We start from the raw sequence: 15,953 nt of genomic DNA, 5'->3' as shown, positions 1-15,953 counted from the left end.
TGCAAACATAAGCTGTGTGCAAGCTGGAGGTTAAAAACCAGAAGGTAAATTAAAAGAACCGCCCGTGTTCTATTGTATTTTAAAAAACTCATGATTTTCAAACTCGTCCTCCTGGTGCAGGGGCCCGAGTCAAGCCTGTTACACATGGGGGTTGGTGACACTGAAACTGATTGTCTGTTAGTATTTGAGCCAGGCAGCAGAACATGGTTCCGGCTCAGCCTGCACGTCCCCTGGCCATTTTCAACTTGGGAAAGCTCAGTCCAGTCATGAGGCATGTTGCAGGGACTTTCTTTTGTCCTTAGCGGGTGATTGGTCAGGTGCAGACTTTCTGCTGTCAGGGCTGGGGTGGAGGCTGGGTCATTGGCCGTGCCTGCACTGAGTGGGGGCAGGGGGGGTGCCTCTGGGTCTGGTTTGGGAAGCAGACCTCGTGGGGGACACAGAGCAGCTTGCCCTGGGGTGTTTTGACAGTGTCTAATCCAGAGTGGGCAGCTTGGATTCCCGTGTGGGGATTATGGGGAACCCCTTGTTACGCTGTAACGGGGGTCAGGAAGCTGGCTGCTTCGGCCCGAATGCCAGGAGCTAGCACTGTGGAGTGGGGCACAGCTGTCCACCCTCGGGCTGGCGCTCGGCTTGGAAGGGGCTGAGATGGGAAAGCGTCCCGCGCCGCCAGCCACTGCAGCTGTTGTGTTGTGAGACGGGAAGTGACATCACTGACTCGGGGAGAGCAGCCTCGCAGCAGGTGTGAAAGCCTGTCAACCCCAGCAGAGTGAGCCCCGCCCATGGTCCTGCGCTCACTTCACTGAGCTCTGGGCCATTTACTGTTGGCGGGTCATGGGACTGAGACCAGCAGCCTCTCCGCTCTGCGGGGACATGAGAGCCCCTGCCGCCAGGCCCAGAGCTCTGCCTTTCCTACCCCGTCACATGGTGTGCGGGGATTAGATGGAGCCCCGTCAGCCCCCGCTCCAGATACAGAGCCCCCAGAGCAGTGGCTGGTGTGCGCAGGAAGAGGAGCAGGACTGGGGATAACGGAGGACATAGGAAAGACTCTTGTCCCCCTTGGGCTGGCACTAGCTTCCCCCTCCCTGCTCCTGAGAGGTAATATCTCCCTCCCTTCCCTCACCTCTTATATTGCCTCCACTGGGAGCGAGAACAGCCCAGCCTCCCTGCAGCTTTGGAATGAACGTTACTAGGAGTTTTTTCAAAGGAACTGAAGCTATTCAGAGGCAAAATCCCATTGGGAGCTGGCCCCAACTCCCTTTAGTCTCCTTGGAAAACCCCACTCTAGCTCGGCCACAGGCTTTTCAACGGCTCTGACCTTTGAAGAAGTCTTGGGGCTCTTGCTTTGGGCAGGCTCACGTGCCATTTTCCATTTAGTATTAGATTAATTCTCTATGGCTGGGCCCTCTCCGCCTGCGGGCATGGGGGCTGGATGATCTGACCCAAGCTGAACATGAGTACTATACAGCTATTAACTATCCGCTTGGGGGTCTCTCTGCTGGCATTCAATTCTGGTTAAACGCACTCCCGCCAGCTGTTACATTCATACAACCATACAAGCTTTTGAAGGCACCAAAATATTTTTTATTTCTCTGTTTTAAATAAAAATACAAATACAATCTGTGCGGTCTGAGTCCAAGCCCAGCCAAGGTAATAAATAGAACACATTGAAATATAAACCAGTTCAAGACAGACAATTACAAAATATCTCACTCCACTGGGCATTTCGCCAAGCTAATAGGCAAAAATCCAGGATTTGTCAATGAAGATCTTGCATTTGGTTTTTTTTTTTTTAATTAAACCCCAACCATTCAAGAATGGACATTCGTCATCTGGATCTTTTGCGGAGGTAGAACTGCACAGCCGCGCTAATCTAGTACAATGCAATTTGTATCAAAATGCATATGGTCTGCCAGTGACATCTTTGAAATAGAGAAGTCACACCATCCTCTCAGCCCACTCCACCGTGATTGGATTTTGGCATGAATGAAATTTGAGCCAAGCAGAAATCTGGTAGGATTCAGTTATGGCCCATTCTTGGCAAAAAAACCAAACCAAAACAACAACAAAACAACATTTGAAATGAAAGGAACGTGATATTTAAAAGAATTAAGATGTAAATAAAGTTACTTTATAATAAATAAGCTCAGTTTGACAAGAATGTAAATCTTATGGGTGAATGAGGAGGCAGAGTGGATTGTGCAATATCTACAAATAGAAAAAAGTTACAAAAAAGCTGGTTCATTCACACAACACTCCTGCTTTGCGGGTGGTTGTGTAGGACACCTCCATGTCTTGTGCTGGGAATGGATATGCATAAGCATGACACAAGCCAAGGACTTTGCTAAGTAAGAAGCCTGGCCCCTGCCAAGTCTGTTAAATTAGTTTTGTATAAATGCGCTATTGTCATAACAATAGCCGCTAGCCAATTCTATCCCTGCACTGCCCACAAGCCAAGGAGGAAAATGCCATTTCAAAGTGCCTTCATCTGAGGATAGATGGGGAAACTGAGGCAAAGACCAGAGAAGGGACATGCCAACAGGCACACAGCTAATCAGTGGCAGAGTTGGGAATAGCACCCAGGAACTGTGACCCCTTTATCCACCCACAGCGGGCTTGTGGTCAAGGAAGGACAGAAGCAGTAGCAAGGAGGGCAGTGGCTTGTGCCGAGTCCCGCACACCGTGCATGCTGGGGGCTGGATCCAAAGCTCACCAAGGGCAGTGGGAGTCTCTCCAGAGAGCGTGGACTCCTCCACGCTCAATGGCAGAGACCTCCCAGCCAACTCCTCTGCAGGCGCTTTGCTATCCTACTCACTTGGTGCTTGCCTTTCTGCAGACAAGAAAAAATGAAGCCTCACACCAGCGTTGTGAGGTAGGTAAACATTAGTATCCCCCATTGGACAGATGGGGAAATGGAGGCACAGGTTCTTGCCCAAGATCCCACAGGGAGTCGGGCCGTTACTGGTACTAGAACCAGGAGCTCTTGGCTCCCAGTCCTGTGCTTGGCTCAGCTACCAAACAGCAAATACCTGGTACTGGAGACACGCATGAGTTTAAATATTAAACAGTCACTACATTGCACACATACGTAAATATGCACAACCAGCAGCACAGGCCCAGCTGCCTGCCCTGCCGCTGGGTTTGCGGATGCTGAAAAACATTCAATGCTGACGCCCGAGGCTCGTTTACAAGGATATGGATTTTGACCTTAAAAAGTAGATCACTGACCAGTTTCACTTAAATACTTCCGCCCACAGGCTCTAAACCCATATAAATATTAAATAGTGATAAATATTAAATAAGCCAGGCAGCGGTCGCAGTGGGGCTGCGCATGTGGATGCACTCACTAGTGCTGGAGCTCACAAATGAGAAATAAATAAACCTTTAAAAGAGCCATGCCTGGCCTCAAAGCCTGGAAATAGGAAACGGGTTTGGGGCAGGGGCAGGGTTTGCTGCAGACCCAGAAAGGGAAGGGCAGCTGCTGATAAAACCCCAGCCCAGTAGGTAAGAGCCCGGGTAGCTGCTTCGCAGAGCGATGGTGGGAGGTGGTGGTGGGGGATGGGTTGGGAATAAAGGGGGAAATCAAGGCAGGGTGAGTAGAGAATCCTCCTGCTGGGCCCCCTGTACAGATCCCCCTTAGATCTCAAATCCTGGAGCCTCTCCAATGCTCAGGATTTCTCGGTGAGGAGGCCGCGGTGGGGGAAGCATGTCCCTGCACCCCCTCACAGCTGCGTGAGGTGGCGGAGGGCCCGGAATGCCGTCTCCAGGAAGCGCTGGAAGTTGGCAAGGATGATGAAACCGCCGGCTTGTTTGTCGAAGTCGGACAAGAGGCTGGGGAGGGTGCCCTGGCCCTCGGTCTTGGGGTACGTCACCACGTTCAGCCCCAGATCCTCCATCTGAAGGAGCGGGAGACAAGTAAGCAGCGTTAGCGGGAACACGGCTAATCCAGGGGAGCCAGCGTCTGACGCACCCAGGGAAGCTGGGCCTGGTCTGAGACAACCGCTGCCTTAGTGCTGGCGAAAGGAGGCAGGTGGAGCCGGATGCCTCAGTCCGGTCACAAATCAGGGCCAGCGTCCGGACCAGCTCCCCGCACCCTTGAAGGCCTGACTGAAGGCAGGTCGCTCTCCCTGTCCCATCCAGTCTCGCACACAGGCTGCTGGTGCTGGCATCGATCCAGCGTGTCGGGCCCAAGAACGCAGCTGGGCAATGGCAAGCAGGGGTCGGGTCCCCCTTCGCTGCAAGACTATGCCCTGGCTGGCCCCCCCACCCGAGCCACTTGCCTCGGGGGAAGCCCGCCAGGATTGTGGCTGCTCCCTCCCCCACGGGGGCCTGGTGCCGCCTGCTGGGGGAGCAAGCCACGCTGTGTACCTGCTGCTGGACGTTACTGGACAGGTTGGAGACGTCCAGCCGGAGGCCATCCACGGAGCTGGCGTGATCCGGCAGGAGCTGGAGGAGGACGGCAAGGTGGCCGTGGTAGATCTGGAGCCCGTCCCGGATCTGGCTGAAGCAGGCATCCTGTGGGCACAAGGAGGAAGGAGTTTAGAGAGGGGGCGTGAGCTGCAGCACTGGCTCTTCGCATGCCACAGCGACCTGGTTGCCATCAAGGTTCCTGGGCAGCGTCTACCCCAGCGAAACCCACTGGCTGCTGGGCCTGGGACGCTTGGCACTGCAGCCCGTGTGGAAGGGGTTAACTGTAAATGCAGTGGGCCGGCCGGCTGTTTCTTTTGGGGTCCGGAGCTTCCCCTGGGGCTCTTTCATTGCCACGGATTCGCCTCTGGTCAGGCTCTTGTGGCTCTGGAGCAGGGTCCTCGACACCCTGCAAAAGCGGGGGGGCCCCCCCAGCCCAGCCTGCTGAGTTGTCTATGAAGCTGCCCATGGAACTCCGCTAGGAGGCAAAGAACATGGGCCCCTCCCTCCCACGCCCCCGGGCTGGCCCTGGGTATCACCAAGAACAGGAAGTGCAGAGCCAAGTTACAAAAGCATTTTCCAGGGCTACAGGGAAGGCAGCCTCCCCCGGCTTTCTAGCTGCCTGCCCACGCATGGCTAGTTTTGGCTGGGGGGCAGGGTTTAGGGTTTGGTTCAAGAGCCAGGCCTGGGCCTGGGAGCCCAGCTTCAGACTTCGCTGAGAGGCCTTTGGGTTCTGTGAAGCGGGCTGAGGAGCAGGGTTGAAATGGTCCCATTGTGGCTGCTGTTTTGGAGACGGCTGCAGTAACGGGAGAGAGGCCAACGCTAAGAACCATCAGCTTGTTGCAGGAGTGTCTTTCCTTCACCCCTGGGACGGGAAGCACAGCAGGGTGCTGCTCCTTTGAGAGCTGATGGTGCACATCTGGCCCAGGCAGAGGCCTGCTGCTGAAGTCAGTGTGACCGGGCGCTTGGCTTCCGGTGTGAGTGGGAGCAGGATCGAGCCCTGAGTCAGCACGCAGCCCAAGCATCGCTCCCACCTTCCCAACCGTGCTCTAGTCCCTTACGGTCAGACTCACCACTTGGAAGGTCTTGCTGTGACACTGGTCCAGCGGAGCCTGGGAAATGCCCAGTTTCTGCTTGACAAGCATCAGCTCCTCCTCGCTGCACAGTTGAAAGGTCGTGCACTGATCGGGGATGAGAAGAAAAGGCACCATCAGGGGGGCAGGAATTAGAAAGCAAGCATTGCCTACATAACAGCTAGCGATTTCTCTTAATGGACCCCAGGATGTACCGATGGCCAGTGTGGGTTCCCGGTGAAACCCCCAACCTGGCGAACCGTCCTGGGAGCAATTTTAGCCGCTGAAGTCACTGGGCTCCTTGCCTGCATGTAGTGTGTGCGCAGCGCAAGGCTCGGTGTAACTGGCAGCGGGGCCCCTGGGGATTAGTAGCTAAGTGACTTTACACAGTGGAAAACCTGCAGTGATCAAGGATTGAATTCACTGCATAGTTGGCCCTTTCAGAACAGCCTGGCTCATCCTGGTCCTGGGGAGGTTATTATTAAATTGTAATCACACCTGCTCCATAAAACAGGACCTATCAAACAGACCTACAAGTCTAAGAACCTGAAATCCCAAACAAATGAGAAATCCCCATTCCTCCAGGAGCACTCAGCAGGGAGAAATTAAATAAAGACAAGTGTAAAGTACTACAGTTAGGGAGGGGGAAAAAAAATTAAGTGCACAACTGCAAAATGGGGACTAACTGGCTAGGCAATAGTATGAAAAGGATCGGAGGGTTACAGTGCATCACCAATGGAATAGGAGTCAAAAATGTGATGCAGTTACAAAAAAGGCTAATATCATTCTGGGGTATATTAACAGGAGCATCATATGTAAGACACAGAAGGTTACTGTCCTGCTAGTCTCAGCTGCAGGACTGTGTCCAGTTCTGGGGTCTGCACTTTAGAACAGATGTGGACAGATTGGAGAGAGTCCAGAGGCAGGAAACAACAATAAAAGGTTTAGAAAGTCTGCCCTATCAGGAAACTGGGCCTGTTTAGTCTTGAGAAAAGACAACTGAGGGGGGACCTCATAAGTCTTCAGATATGCAACGCGATGTTATAAAGAGGATGGGTATCAATTACTCTCCCCGTCCACGAAAGGCAGGACAAGTAGCAATGGGCTTAGTCTGCAGCAAGGGAGATTTAGATTCGATATTAGGAAAAGCTTTCTAACGCTCAGGGCAGTTCAGCTCTGGAACAGGCTTCCAAAGGGCTGTGGAATCCCCATCACTGGAGGTATTTAAGAACAGGTTGGACCAAAACTTGTCCAGATGGCAGGGTTTGCTTGGTCTTGCCTCCAGTCCCCTCCAGCCCTACCTGTCTATGATTCTATTACTCTCATCTGCCTTTTCCCGAGCACTGTCTCTGTTTTCATTTGCACTGGCCTTTCCTTTGGCAGGACCCAGAGACTAGCAGGGAAGGAGAGGAACTCAGCTCTGCACATAGCTGGCACGGTCAAGCGAGACCTTGGAAACTGGACCAAAGCAAACAAATCCACTGGCTACAGAAATATCCTGCCCCACAGGGATAAAATGCTGGAACGCGCTCGCTGTAATCTACAGGAAACATGCCCATTCGAATCCCCCGGGCCAGCGGCCTTGCCAGTGCACGCTTCCAAATTTAACACAATCAGTGTGAAAATGGTTTTGGATCAAATGCTAAGGGCCCAATCCTGAAAACACATCTGTGTAGGAGTAACAGCAAACTGCTCGCCTGAGGCAAGGGAGCCACAGGAGCGTCTGCAGTCCAAAGCCTGAGAAGGATTCACCTCCCCCCAAATCCACTGTCTGCCTGCATCAGGCTAGGGCGGGGGGGGGAGGGAAGTGACCAGAAGGGGAAGGCTGCAGTTTGCACCAGCTCTCTGTCTAGTGGCCCTGTGACTTGTCCCTGAGAAGACACTTGTCCAGGAGGAGGCGTGTGCAGTTCCCCTGCGTGGGCCCTATTTCTGGTTCTGGCTACGGAGGAGGAGGAGAAGATACACAGTTCCTCTTGCTCCAGTTGTCTGTTTTGGGCACGGGGCTGAAGCGGGGTAAGTTTCCTGGCTCAGGAGGGCCCTTGGTGGTGAACCTGCCAGCCGGAGGCTATGGAGAGCGGTCAGGCGTCAGGAGATCCTGGGGACGATCAGGACATTGTCACACTGCTCTATAGCACAGGGAATGACGCCGCAGAGTGATCTCCCAGCCTATGACTGTCTCGTCCTGCTGCTCTTTCCTACCCGCAACCCAAGACTTATCAGGACTCGGAGCAGGGGGATAGTTACTGGAGAAGCCTGTCTGTCTGGATCTCGGTCTGTCTGGGAGCCGGAGATCATCAGGAGAGATGAAGCCCCAGGGATCAGAAAGTCAGGGCCCCACCCAGGAGTGCAGGCACCATCCCAGTTACAATTTAACCCACTGCACTGCCCTCCCTTGAGTCCCCAGCACCAGTTCTGACCAAGAGATCCTGAGTCACAGGGGGGAGGGTGTGTAGCTACCTCAGATGGCAGGAAGCCCCTTCCTCTCTGTTCTTCTGCATGCAGATCAATAGATAAGCCGCTGCATGTATGCATGCCATTGCCCCCCACGGACCCCAGCAGCCCTCAGTGCCTCTCCTACTGGTCTGTGTCAAGCTACTCACCATGAGTTGCTGCAGCTGGGTAACATCCCCTTTGATTTTGCGGATGTATTCCAGGTCCTTCTGCAGGAACTGCTGGAAATCCTGGTCCCCAGAGAACTCTGGCAGGGGAGCTGCCTGGAGCATGGCGGCCCAGCACCACAGCACGGTGATGACTAGCAAGGGCAGAATAGAAGGGGAAGGGGGAGGGAAAGAGAAAGAGGAACAGAGTCAGTCAGGTAAGTGCAGAAGAACCCCGCTGTGGCCAGAGATGCAAAGTAGGCATAAAGGGGTCTAGAAGCCCCCATCAAGACCAAGGTAGAAGAAATAGAGGAACTGTCCCTCCCTGCAAATAAGTAGATTCACCCCCCACGCGCGCGCGCGCGCGCACACACACACAGCTGCCAATCATGGCAGCAGGCAACCACAGCTGAACCTTATGAAGGAGGCAAAGCCTAATATAAAAGGGGAGAGCAACAAAGTGGAGGTAGAAAGACCTGAGCCTCTTTGCAAGACAGCTCCAGGCCTATGGATTCAAAAAGAAAGAGAAACACTAACCCCAGTGACACTCCCCCCCCCGACCAGGGGGTAAACAGAGACTTGGGGAGCCCTGCAAGGGACCCACCACAGACCCCTGGCTGGAGCCTGTGACACACGGGCTGTCTCACTATGTATGTGTGCAGTACCCGGTGCTCAGGAGAATGCCCCGTGGAAACGGTTCTCATGTAAGCATCACCTCACAGTGAGTTGTGCCTGTACTAAGATCCAGTCCCTGCCCAAGGAGCTTGGTCGAAATAAACCCAATCTCTACATTAAAGCTTTTATATTTAAAGTTAGCCTGAGACTCTCATTTAAATCCCCTCTGCCTTCAGTTGCTCATAACTCAGAATTTTGTTGCAGAGGCAAATGCAGCCATTATATATATTAAGTAAGCCTCACCTGTTTAAAACATAACCCAGGCTGTGTAAAACACATGCCTCTTAAGTGATGCCTGTTTGTCCTCACAGCTATTCTTTTCCTGATTACAAGTAGACAAATATCCCAGGAAGAAGGGAAAATAGAATTTTTTAAAATAAAATCCAAGCAATGATCCAAGCCTCCCAAACAGTAAAGGTAGAAGTTGCTATTCCCCAAATCAAACTTACCAGCCCCCTTGCCCAGAATAAATCACAGCAATTTGCTACTAGGAGATCAGTGGCTGCTGTAGCTGTTGCTGTCCAATGAAGGTTTATACTTACTTTGGAGTGATCTCATTCTAAATGCCTGGAATCGTCTCAGTATCTCCTCCCCGTTTGAGTTTCTGACAGTTACCGGGAATGCAAATCAGGCAAATGCAAAAGCTGCACTAGTCCCTTTCAGTTCACGAATACTGAACCTCTCATCAATAAAGGGCATTTATAGTGTCTGCGGGGAAAATTCACTGTGATGAAATTATGAGGCAAGTATGACAAATCACTGTGCACATCGATACCAAATTCCTAGAATTTTTATTTTCACAGATTTGTGTTTCCGTTTTTGCCAAATGTATGCTTTTTTAAAATTGCTCCAATTGGGTATACTTGATTCTTCGACTACTAGACCCGTTCTCCAGCCCTCTGGGGTGAGATCAATAGCAACTTACTACCTCTCACTGCTCTTTACACCCCACAATGCCCCCCAGGCCAGCCACCCTTATCCTTTCTTCATTATCCTCACAAAATAGCTGTGTTATTCTTGAGCAACTTGAGAGTGGAGTATTTGTTAATTTAACCCAGTAATTAGGTCACAATGAAGAGAGGGAAAACACCTTTACATTCCTCTTTCCGTGTAGCTTTGTTCACTTGCGTTCAAGTAGAAGCACTAACATTCCCTTGTGGGACATGTGCTTTGCCTAGAATTAAAACAGCATGTCTGCGCTTGCTGATAGATCCTGTACTTTAGGTAATGAGGGGCCCATCATCATGGCATCTGGGCCCCAGACAGTCATTAATGATTGTAATCTTCACAGCACACCCTAAGGACACAGGGAAAGATCACTAGTCACAAACGGGGAAACTGAGGCACAACGAGGCTTTAGGCTGGCTTTCAAAAGTGGCTAGTGATTGCAGAAGCCCAACTCATGACCTCTTAAAGGGGCCTGGATTTTCCAGCAGTGCTGAACACGTGCCCTGTGGAGAATCAGCCCTTTTAAAACATCTCAGTTTGGACCCCTAAAATCCAGGAAAGGTCCTTGAAGATCGTGGTGTAAGTGACGTGCCCAGGGTCACACCCCAAACACACGGCCATCTCGAGTGGTCTATTCAGAGGGCGAGCTTGTTGGGGCAGACATTGGGGCGAGCTTGCTGTGGGTGAAATTCAAGTCGCTGGGCGTCTTGCCATTGATTTCAGCAGGCCAGGATTTCACTCTGTGTGTATGTACAGCACCTAGCACTCAGCGCTGCAGGAACACACCCCCCCTACTGGGAACTGAAGCAGGCTCTCTAGGGTCCCCATCCATGGTCTCTAGGGCCCTAGCCCTCTTTTCTGCATGGACCCTGAGACAAGATGTGGAAGTCCCATGCAGTGGCTAGGTCCTCCGGCACTCTTGGGAAGGCCCTGATGTGCCAGTCTCCAGGAGATGGTGATCATTTCCCAGACAGGGGATCGGACGTGGACGCTGCTTCCTGAATCCTAACTCCTCAGGGCTCTTTTTTTGGCAGGCTGGTGGGGCAGACTGAACGCGCAGTTCCACCAGCGGCGACCTGGCCCAGTGCCAGCTGAGCCAACTCCTGGTTGGCGGGAGGGGTGGCTGGGTCAGAAATTTTCACAGCCTATGGGAGCTGGAGGGGGGAGCTACAAGCCGGGCTGGGGGGCCGTGGTAGAGCCCAGCCCCTTGGCAGAATGGCTGCAGAGCTTAGCGGAAAGGCCTGGAATGTATTGTCCCGGCGGCTTTAACCGCAAGCTCACTGTGTCGCCTGCCCGAGAAGGAGGAAATAGGATTCCGGGCAGGTGACAAAGAAATAAAAAACCTCCTCGAATCCCGGTATTGGGACTCAACCCACGTCCCAGCATGATCACTCAGAGAGGCGAGAACCGAGGTGCGGGCTGGGAGCCAGGCGCTCCTCATGCTGCCTGCCCCGCCCGCCTTCCTTCTCTGTGGCGTTGGTCAAATCACTTCACCTTGGGATAATCAGCTGGGCTCCAGGTGTGCCGCAGTGCCACAGACGTCCCCCTGGCTGCTCCCACCCGGGCTCGGCATGGATACCTGATCCCAGGGGGTGTAGGTCAGCCAAGGGCAACGACCTGTGCTGATTTACACTGATTGAATGGCTGATCCAGCCAGCCCCCGGCAATCACTCCGAGAGGTGCAAATCACACCATCCACCGCCATGAGGTGTTAACTCTGAACCCTAATGACAACCATGACACTTTCAGCGGTGATGACTACTTCACTGCTGATTAAGTGTGCTGCAGAAGGAGGAACTCTCGAAAGCTTGGAAACTTTCCCACAAGAGGGTGTCGGTTGGGAACCGCTGCCTCATGTGAGGTGACATTCCCCTGTGCACACAAGCTCTGCCGAGCTGATGACTCTCCAGCCTGGCTTCAGTCACACAGAGCCCAAGATAGTGCTGGCCCTCTGCACAAGGGTGACCATCAAGCAGGAATGTTTGTGAGATGAACTGAATTCTGCCCTGCAGCCCATTGAGGGATAATGGCGCAGATCACGCTGGTGTAGAATCTCAAAGCAACTGGCATTCATAACAAATCTGTCTGCGATTTCGAGGCCATGATATAAAGCTGGGCTTTGAAAAAGAAAGGAAAGAGGTAGTGAAATTTCCCAGTAGGTATTGGTAACTGAAGGCCTGGGGCGGTAACTGAAGGCCCATGGACTAGTGTCAACTCCCCGGAACTGGTGAAGCTAGAAAGTGCTGGCTCAGGGGCGAACAGCGGGTGTGTCGGGGAGTCATCCGTCATCAGGTTTTATTTTCAAGAATTAGGACTATTAAAAGGAAGAGCGAGCCGGGCCTGTGAGTGGTAAAGGAGGCAGGGGGCCACGTGGGGCATGGAAGGGGCGAGGGCCTGGTGGGGGTTCGTAACAACCTCAGCAAAGCAAGGAGTCCTGCTGGGAATGGTGGGTTATGAGGGTACAGGGCTCATGCCCTGGCCTGGGCAGGATACAGCACGGCTCCCTGCTGAGTGCGCTCTGTGTCTCTTCGTACACCGCGCCTGCGGCTAGCTGGCATATGAGCCTCGTGAGTAATTCTTCCCTGGATGTTGTTGGTCAATCCCTTTAGCCACAGGAACACAACGGCCTATGAAATGGGCTTTTAAAAAATGGTAATGGGAAGTTCCGGTTTAGTGAGACACCAGAACCGCTTCCTCCCCTGCCCCTGTTCAGCGGGTGTTTCGCCATCCTCTGTGTGCGGCTTGCCTAGCACCCGGTGTGAAGCGGCAGCTGGGAGAAGAGCAGCGTTGGCGGAGAATTCCTCAGGGTTAACTGAGCAAGAGCTGCAGGGTGGGGGTAGCTGGAGGCTGCGGGGTGGGACTGAGGGGCACCGCCAGATTTGTGTTGGGGGGGGGGGGAGGATGCCCAGGGCGAGGCTAGCAGGCAGCGGCAGGCTGGCATTGAGCAGCACCAGCAGGGCTAACTGTGGTGGCAGCTCAGGAGAGACTGGGTATCAGGCGCAAGGGCACGGGCAGATCTGTCTGCGGGGAGCCCGGGGTTAGGCGAGCAGGGGGCTGCAGGCCAGGAGCTGGCTTTGCAGGCTGCGCCCTCCCACTTGCCCTGTGCCTGGCTCCAGCCAGAGCTGTCCCTCCCGCCCTGCATGCCTGGCCGGGCGATGGGGACTGTAGTGGCAGGATCTTTACTGCTAGGTACCAGGTGTCCTGCCCCCCGCCCATTGGCAGCACCCGTGCTGCACTCTCTGTGACGCCAAGGGCCCTGCACAGGGTCCGTCCCAGCAGGCAATGGCTCAGGGCTAGTAACGGGGCTGACATAGAGCCATACGCTGCTCCCATGGAGGCTCCCGGGATTGGGCCTCTGGTTACAACGGGCCCAGGTGCTGGCTTGCCTGAGGCTGCAGTGTTTATCCGCCAGTGAAGCGGCACCCCCGGGTGGTGCAGTGCAGTCTCTGCTCATCACTCATCCCAGAGAGGGGCCGGCGAGCACCAGCCGACAGCTGCCCTGCTCGCTCTCCAGGCTCTGCAAAGGGATGCGCGCACCAAGCGCACTGAGGAGGACGGAAGGCATTGGAGGAGAGTTCCCGGGGCGGTTTCTGATGGAGAGGCACAGGACTGGAACAGCAGGGTTGGGGATTGGGGGCATCCCCCATGTTGTGTATAAAAGGGAATCATGCCCAGCCTGTCGACGGCTCTGAAACCAAATGCAAATCATCATCTACGGAGCCACAAAAGCCCTAGAGCGGCTCCAGCTGCCCTGACCCCTCGATGGCTTCGTTTGAGGACAGCAGGGATTCATCTACTGAGCTGGGCCTCACTGACCAGGTGGATCATCTTGTCTGCCCTTCCTAGCAGCCCAGTCATTTCTTCCAGGCCTTGTCCCTGTGTCACATTCCTGCGGCAACCTTCCTCCATCTCTTCCCGCTCAACAGGGGGAATGGGGCACCTGGGCTTAGAGCAGCTTGGACCACAAGTTGGAGACCCAAGCCGTGTGCAGCAGGCGAACGGGACTGTAGTCTTAGCTGATCTCTAGGCCCTGCCCCCTTCACGTGTTTAACAAGGGCAGGGGCTGGGGCCTATGCTCAGTGGTGGAGGATCAGGGCCTGACCGACTAGCACAGTTTCCGGGTTTTGTTCCCCGCTTACTGGAACCCGCCCAGCTGGTTCCCTGCACCATTTGTCCTGGCAGAGGGTAAATTACGGTGGTTCCAGGGGGACAGAGAGGGTGAGATATGTTATAGGATCCCCTCCTGGCCTGGTTTAGATTGGTGCGAATCATGCTCTGGCTTAAAGTTGGTCACAGGCCGTTTCGTGTGTCTCGGTCCTGTTTCAAACAAGGCATGTAACGAAGTCCTGCCCTCCCTCCAGCTGCACTTGTTTTCCATGCCAGGGAGCATCCCTGGTCCGGTTTGCCAGCCCCACCTGCTGGCTACAGGCAGAAGCACCATTACGAAGTGTCAGCGCACAAGGTTCCTAAGTTATTTGTACTGAAGTAAGGGTTACCAGCCTCCGTCATGGACCCAACCCCTTGCACTGGCTGCTGCACACACGCCAAAAAGACAGTTCCTGCCCCGAAACACTCATGAGCGAAATCCGTGGGAGCTGCCTGAGTCTCTGATGAGGGTTAATGCTAGTACAATGAATGCTAAAATGAAGAGAATTCAGCACATGGATGTTGTCAAGATGCTTGAAGATCTTCTATCTAATGATGAGGGTTGATCCTTTGCTCCAGAACACAAGTTTCCTGGATATGCCAGATCTCCTGGCCCTAAGCCCTGGTTAACAGAGCCTAAAATTGGCGAGTAAAGAGCCCTGATCAGCCACTTCACTCCCCAGGCACAAGGAATTTGGCACAGTAAAGCTCTTCTGTGCTGGTACCGGAGCTTTCACAGGGCTGGTCTGAGACTGGACTGAACTCCTCCAGGCATTCAAGACCATCACAAATCTCCAAGTGCTTGGTGTGTTTGTCTTCTCTAACAAACCCAGTGCATTGGCTTGGTTTGGCAGGGTTTTAGTATCAATCTACAGCACATTCTTCTCCTGGGGAGTGGATGTCAGTTGCGCTGCTTAATGCACAACTGGAAGGCACTGGCTGTACGGTAGGGAGCATGCTAGAAGAACCTTTGCAGAACAGAACAACTGCAGCACAACTACTAGGGTGGAGGGTTGCCTGCTGCGGACCTTGAAATAATTTCTTCTAGCAGAGACAAGGGACAGGATGTCCAAGAGCATCTGGAGACCCCAGCCAGTTGCATAGAAAAAAAGGGAAAAAGTAGGACCTCACCCAACCACCTGCTATACACAGGATTCATACACACCACTGAGGTCAGGTGTGTTACCTACAAATGGGGTAGAGGGCAGGCTGCAAGGAGTAGTTTCAGAGAGCTAGCAGATTCATCTAATTATAATGAGAAGTCTTGAGATGAACCTTGAGACAGGGTGGTTTTTCAGGCAGCACATTGGTGGTAGTGCACTAGCCAGGTGTAACCAGTTCAGCCAAACAATGTTACCCCCTGCTCTACAGGATCTATGTGGGGCCCACTAACCTTGGCTCATGTCCCATAGCAAAGATTAGCACCATTTCACACACCTGAAGAAAGCAGCAACAGCCATAGAAGGAAGGAGAGTTGAAGATTCAGTGCTGCAGGACATGTTGTGTGGTATCTTTATGGCTGAGGTTCTCTGCCCTGTGCCACGCAGGTCAGATTAGATAATCATTGCAGTCTCTTCTGGCCTCAAACTCTATGAAGAAACCTGAGGGTTTCTCGATGGAGCTGAGACTATATAAGAAATGGTCAGGAAGAGCCTTTGATCTGACCAGAGTCAGGTGTTTCCAGAAAGCTTGTTCCACTCCCCCCCCAACCCCAAAACCCATGCAGGGAGCTACTGGGCTAGTGCCACTTCCACTGCTTACAAGAACTAGAGCTAGGGAGATCAGGAACCCCGAGTGCAGCTCTCAGGACAGTGTGATCTTATGACAGTTACCTCCCATCGGTCACTACATCAGCACCCTTAAGCTATGGGATTTCCAAGGTGCTCCACCCCCCGCACTGTGAAACTTAAAGGGGCAAAACCACACACACACACACACGTGTTTTTTTCCAACTTTTATTTTAAAAGTCATAATTGAAGCTTAACAAAGTCTTAACCCATTATTATAGTGAGAGCTGCAGCTCTGCCATGTTCCATGTAGCAGTAACCACCACCCCTCCAGCAGCAGGTCACACACACGGACGCACCCAGAAGCAGGTAAGAGGTTTGGT

At 53.2% G+C, this 15,953-nt stretch overlaps 1 protein-coding gene across 1 annotated transcript; it reads right to left on the bottom strand.

Moving 5' to 3' along the window:
- Positions 1 to 1,553: 1,553 nt before the first annotated feature.
- CSF3 (colony stimulating factor 3) lies at positions 1,554 to 8,386 on the bottom strand. Its single transcript, XM_067540932.1, has 4 exons — positions 8,078 to 8,386; positions 5,478 to 5,585; positions 4,366 to 4,512; positions 1,554 to 3,893 (listed from the first exon to the last, which is right to left on the bottom strand). Exons 1-4 carry the CDS (start codon positions 8,198 to 8,200, stop codon positions 3,720 to 3,722), a joined length of 552 nt encoding a protein of 183 aa, XP_067397033.1. The 5' UTR covers positions 8,201 to 8,386; the 3' UTR covers positions 1,554 to 3,719.
- Positions 8,387 to 15,953: the final 7,567 nt, after the last annotated feature.

Source organism: Emydura macquarii, unplaced genomic scaffold (genome assembly GCF_026122565.2).
Source record: "Emydura macquarii macquarii isolate MOO-44397 ecotype Brisbane River unplaced genomic scaffold, CSIRO-AGI_Emac_v2 contig_629, whole genome shotgun sequence".
Taxonomy (NCBI): Eukaryota; Metazoa; Chordata; order Testudines; family Chelidae; genus Emydura; species Emydura macquarii.
This window is presented reverse-complemented; position numbering and strand designations above follow the sequence as displayed.

What these genes read in the sequence shown, in the direction of transcription:
- CSF3 (XM_067540932.1), bottom strand. Translation starts at nt 8,200, where the DNA reads ATGCTCCAGGCAGCTCCCCTGCCAGAGTTCTCTGGGGACCAGGATTTC. An exon ending in CCCAGCTGCAGCAACTCATG is followed by an intron (nt 5,586 to 8,077) that starts GTGAGTAGCTTG and finishes ATCCCCGATCAG; the next exon opens with TGCACGACCTTTCAACTGTG. An exon ending in ACAGCAAGACCTTCCAAGTG is followed by an intron (nt 4,513 to 5,477) that starts GTGAGTCTGACC and finishes TTGTGCCCACAG; the next exon opens with GATGCCTGCTTCAGCCAGAT.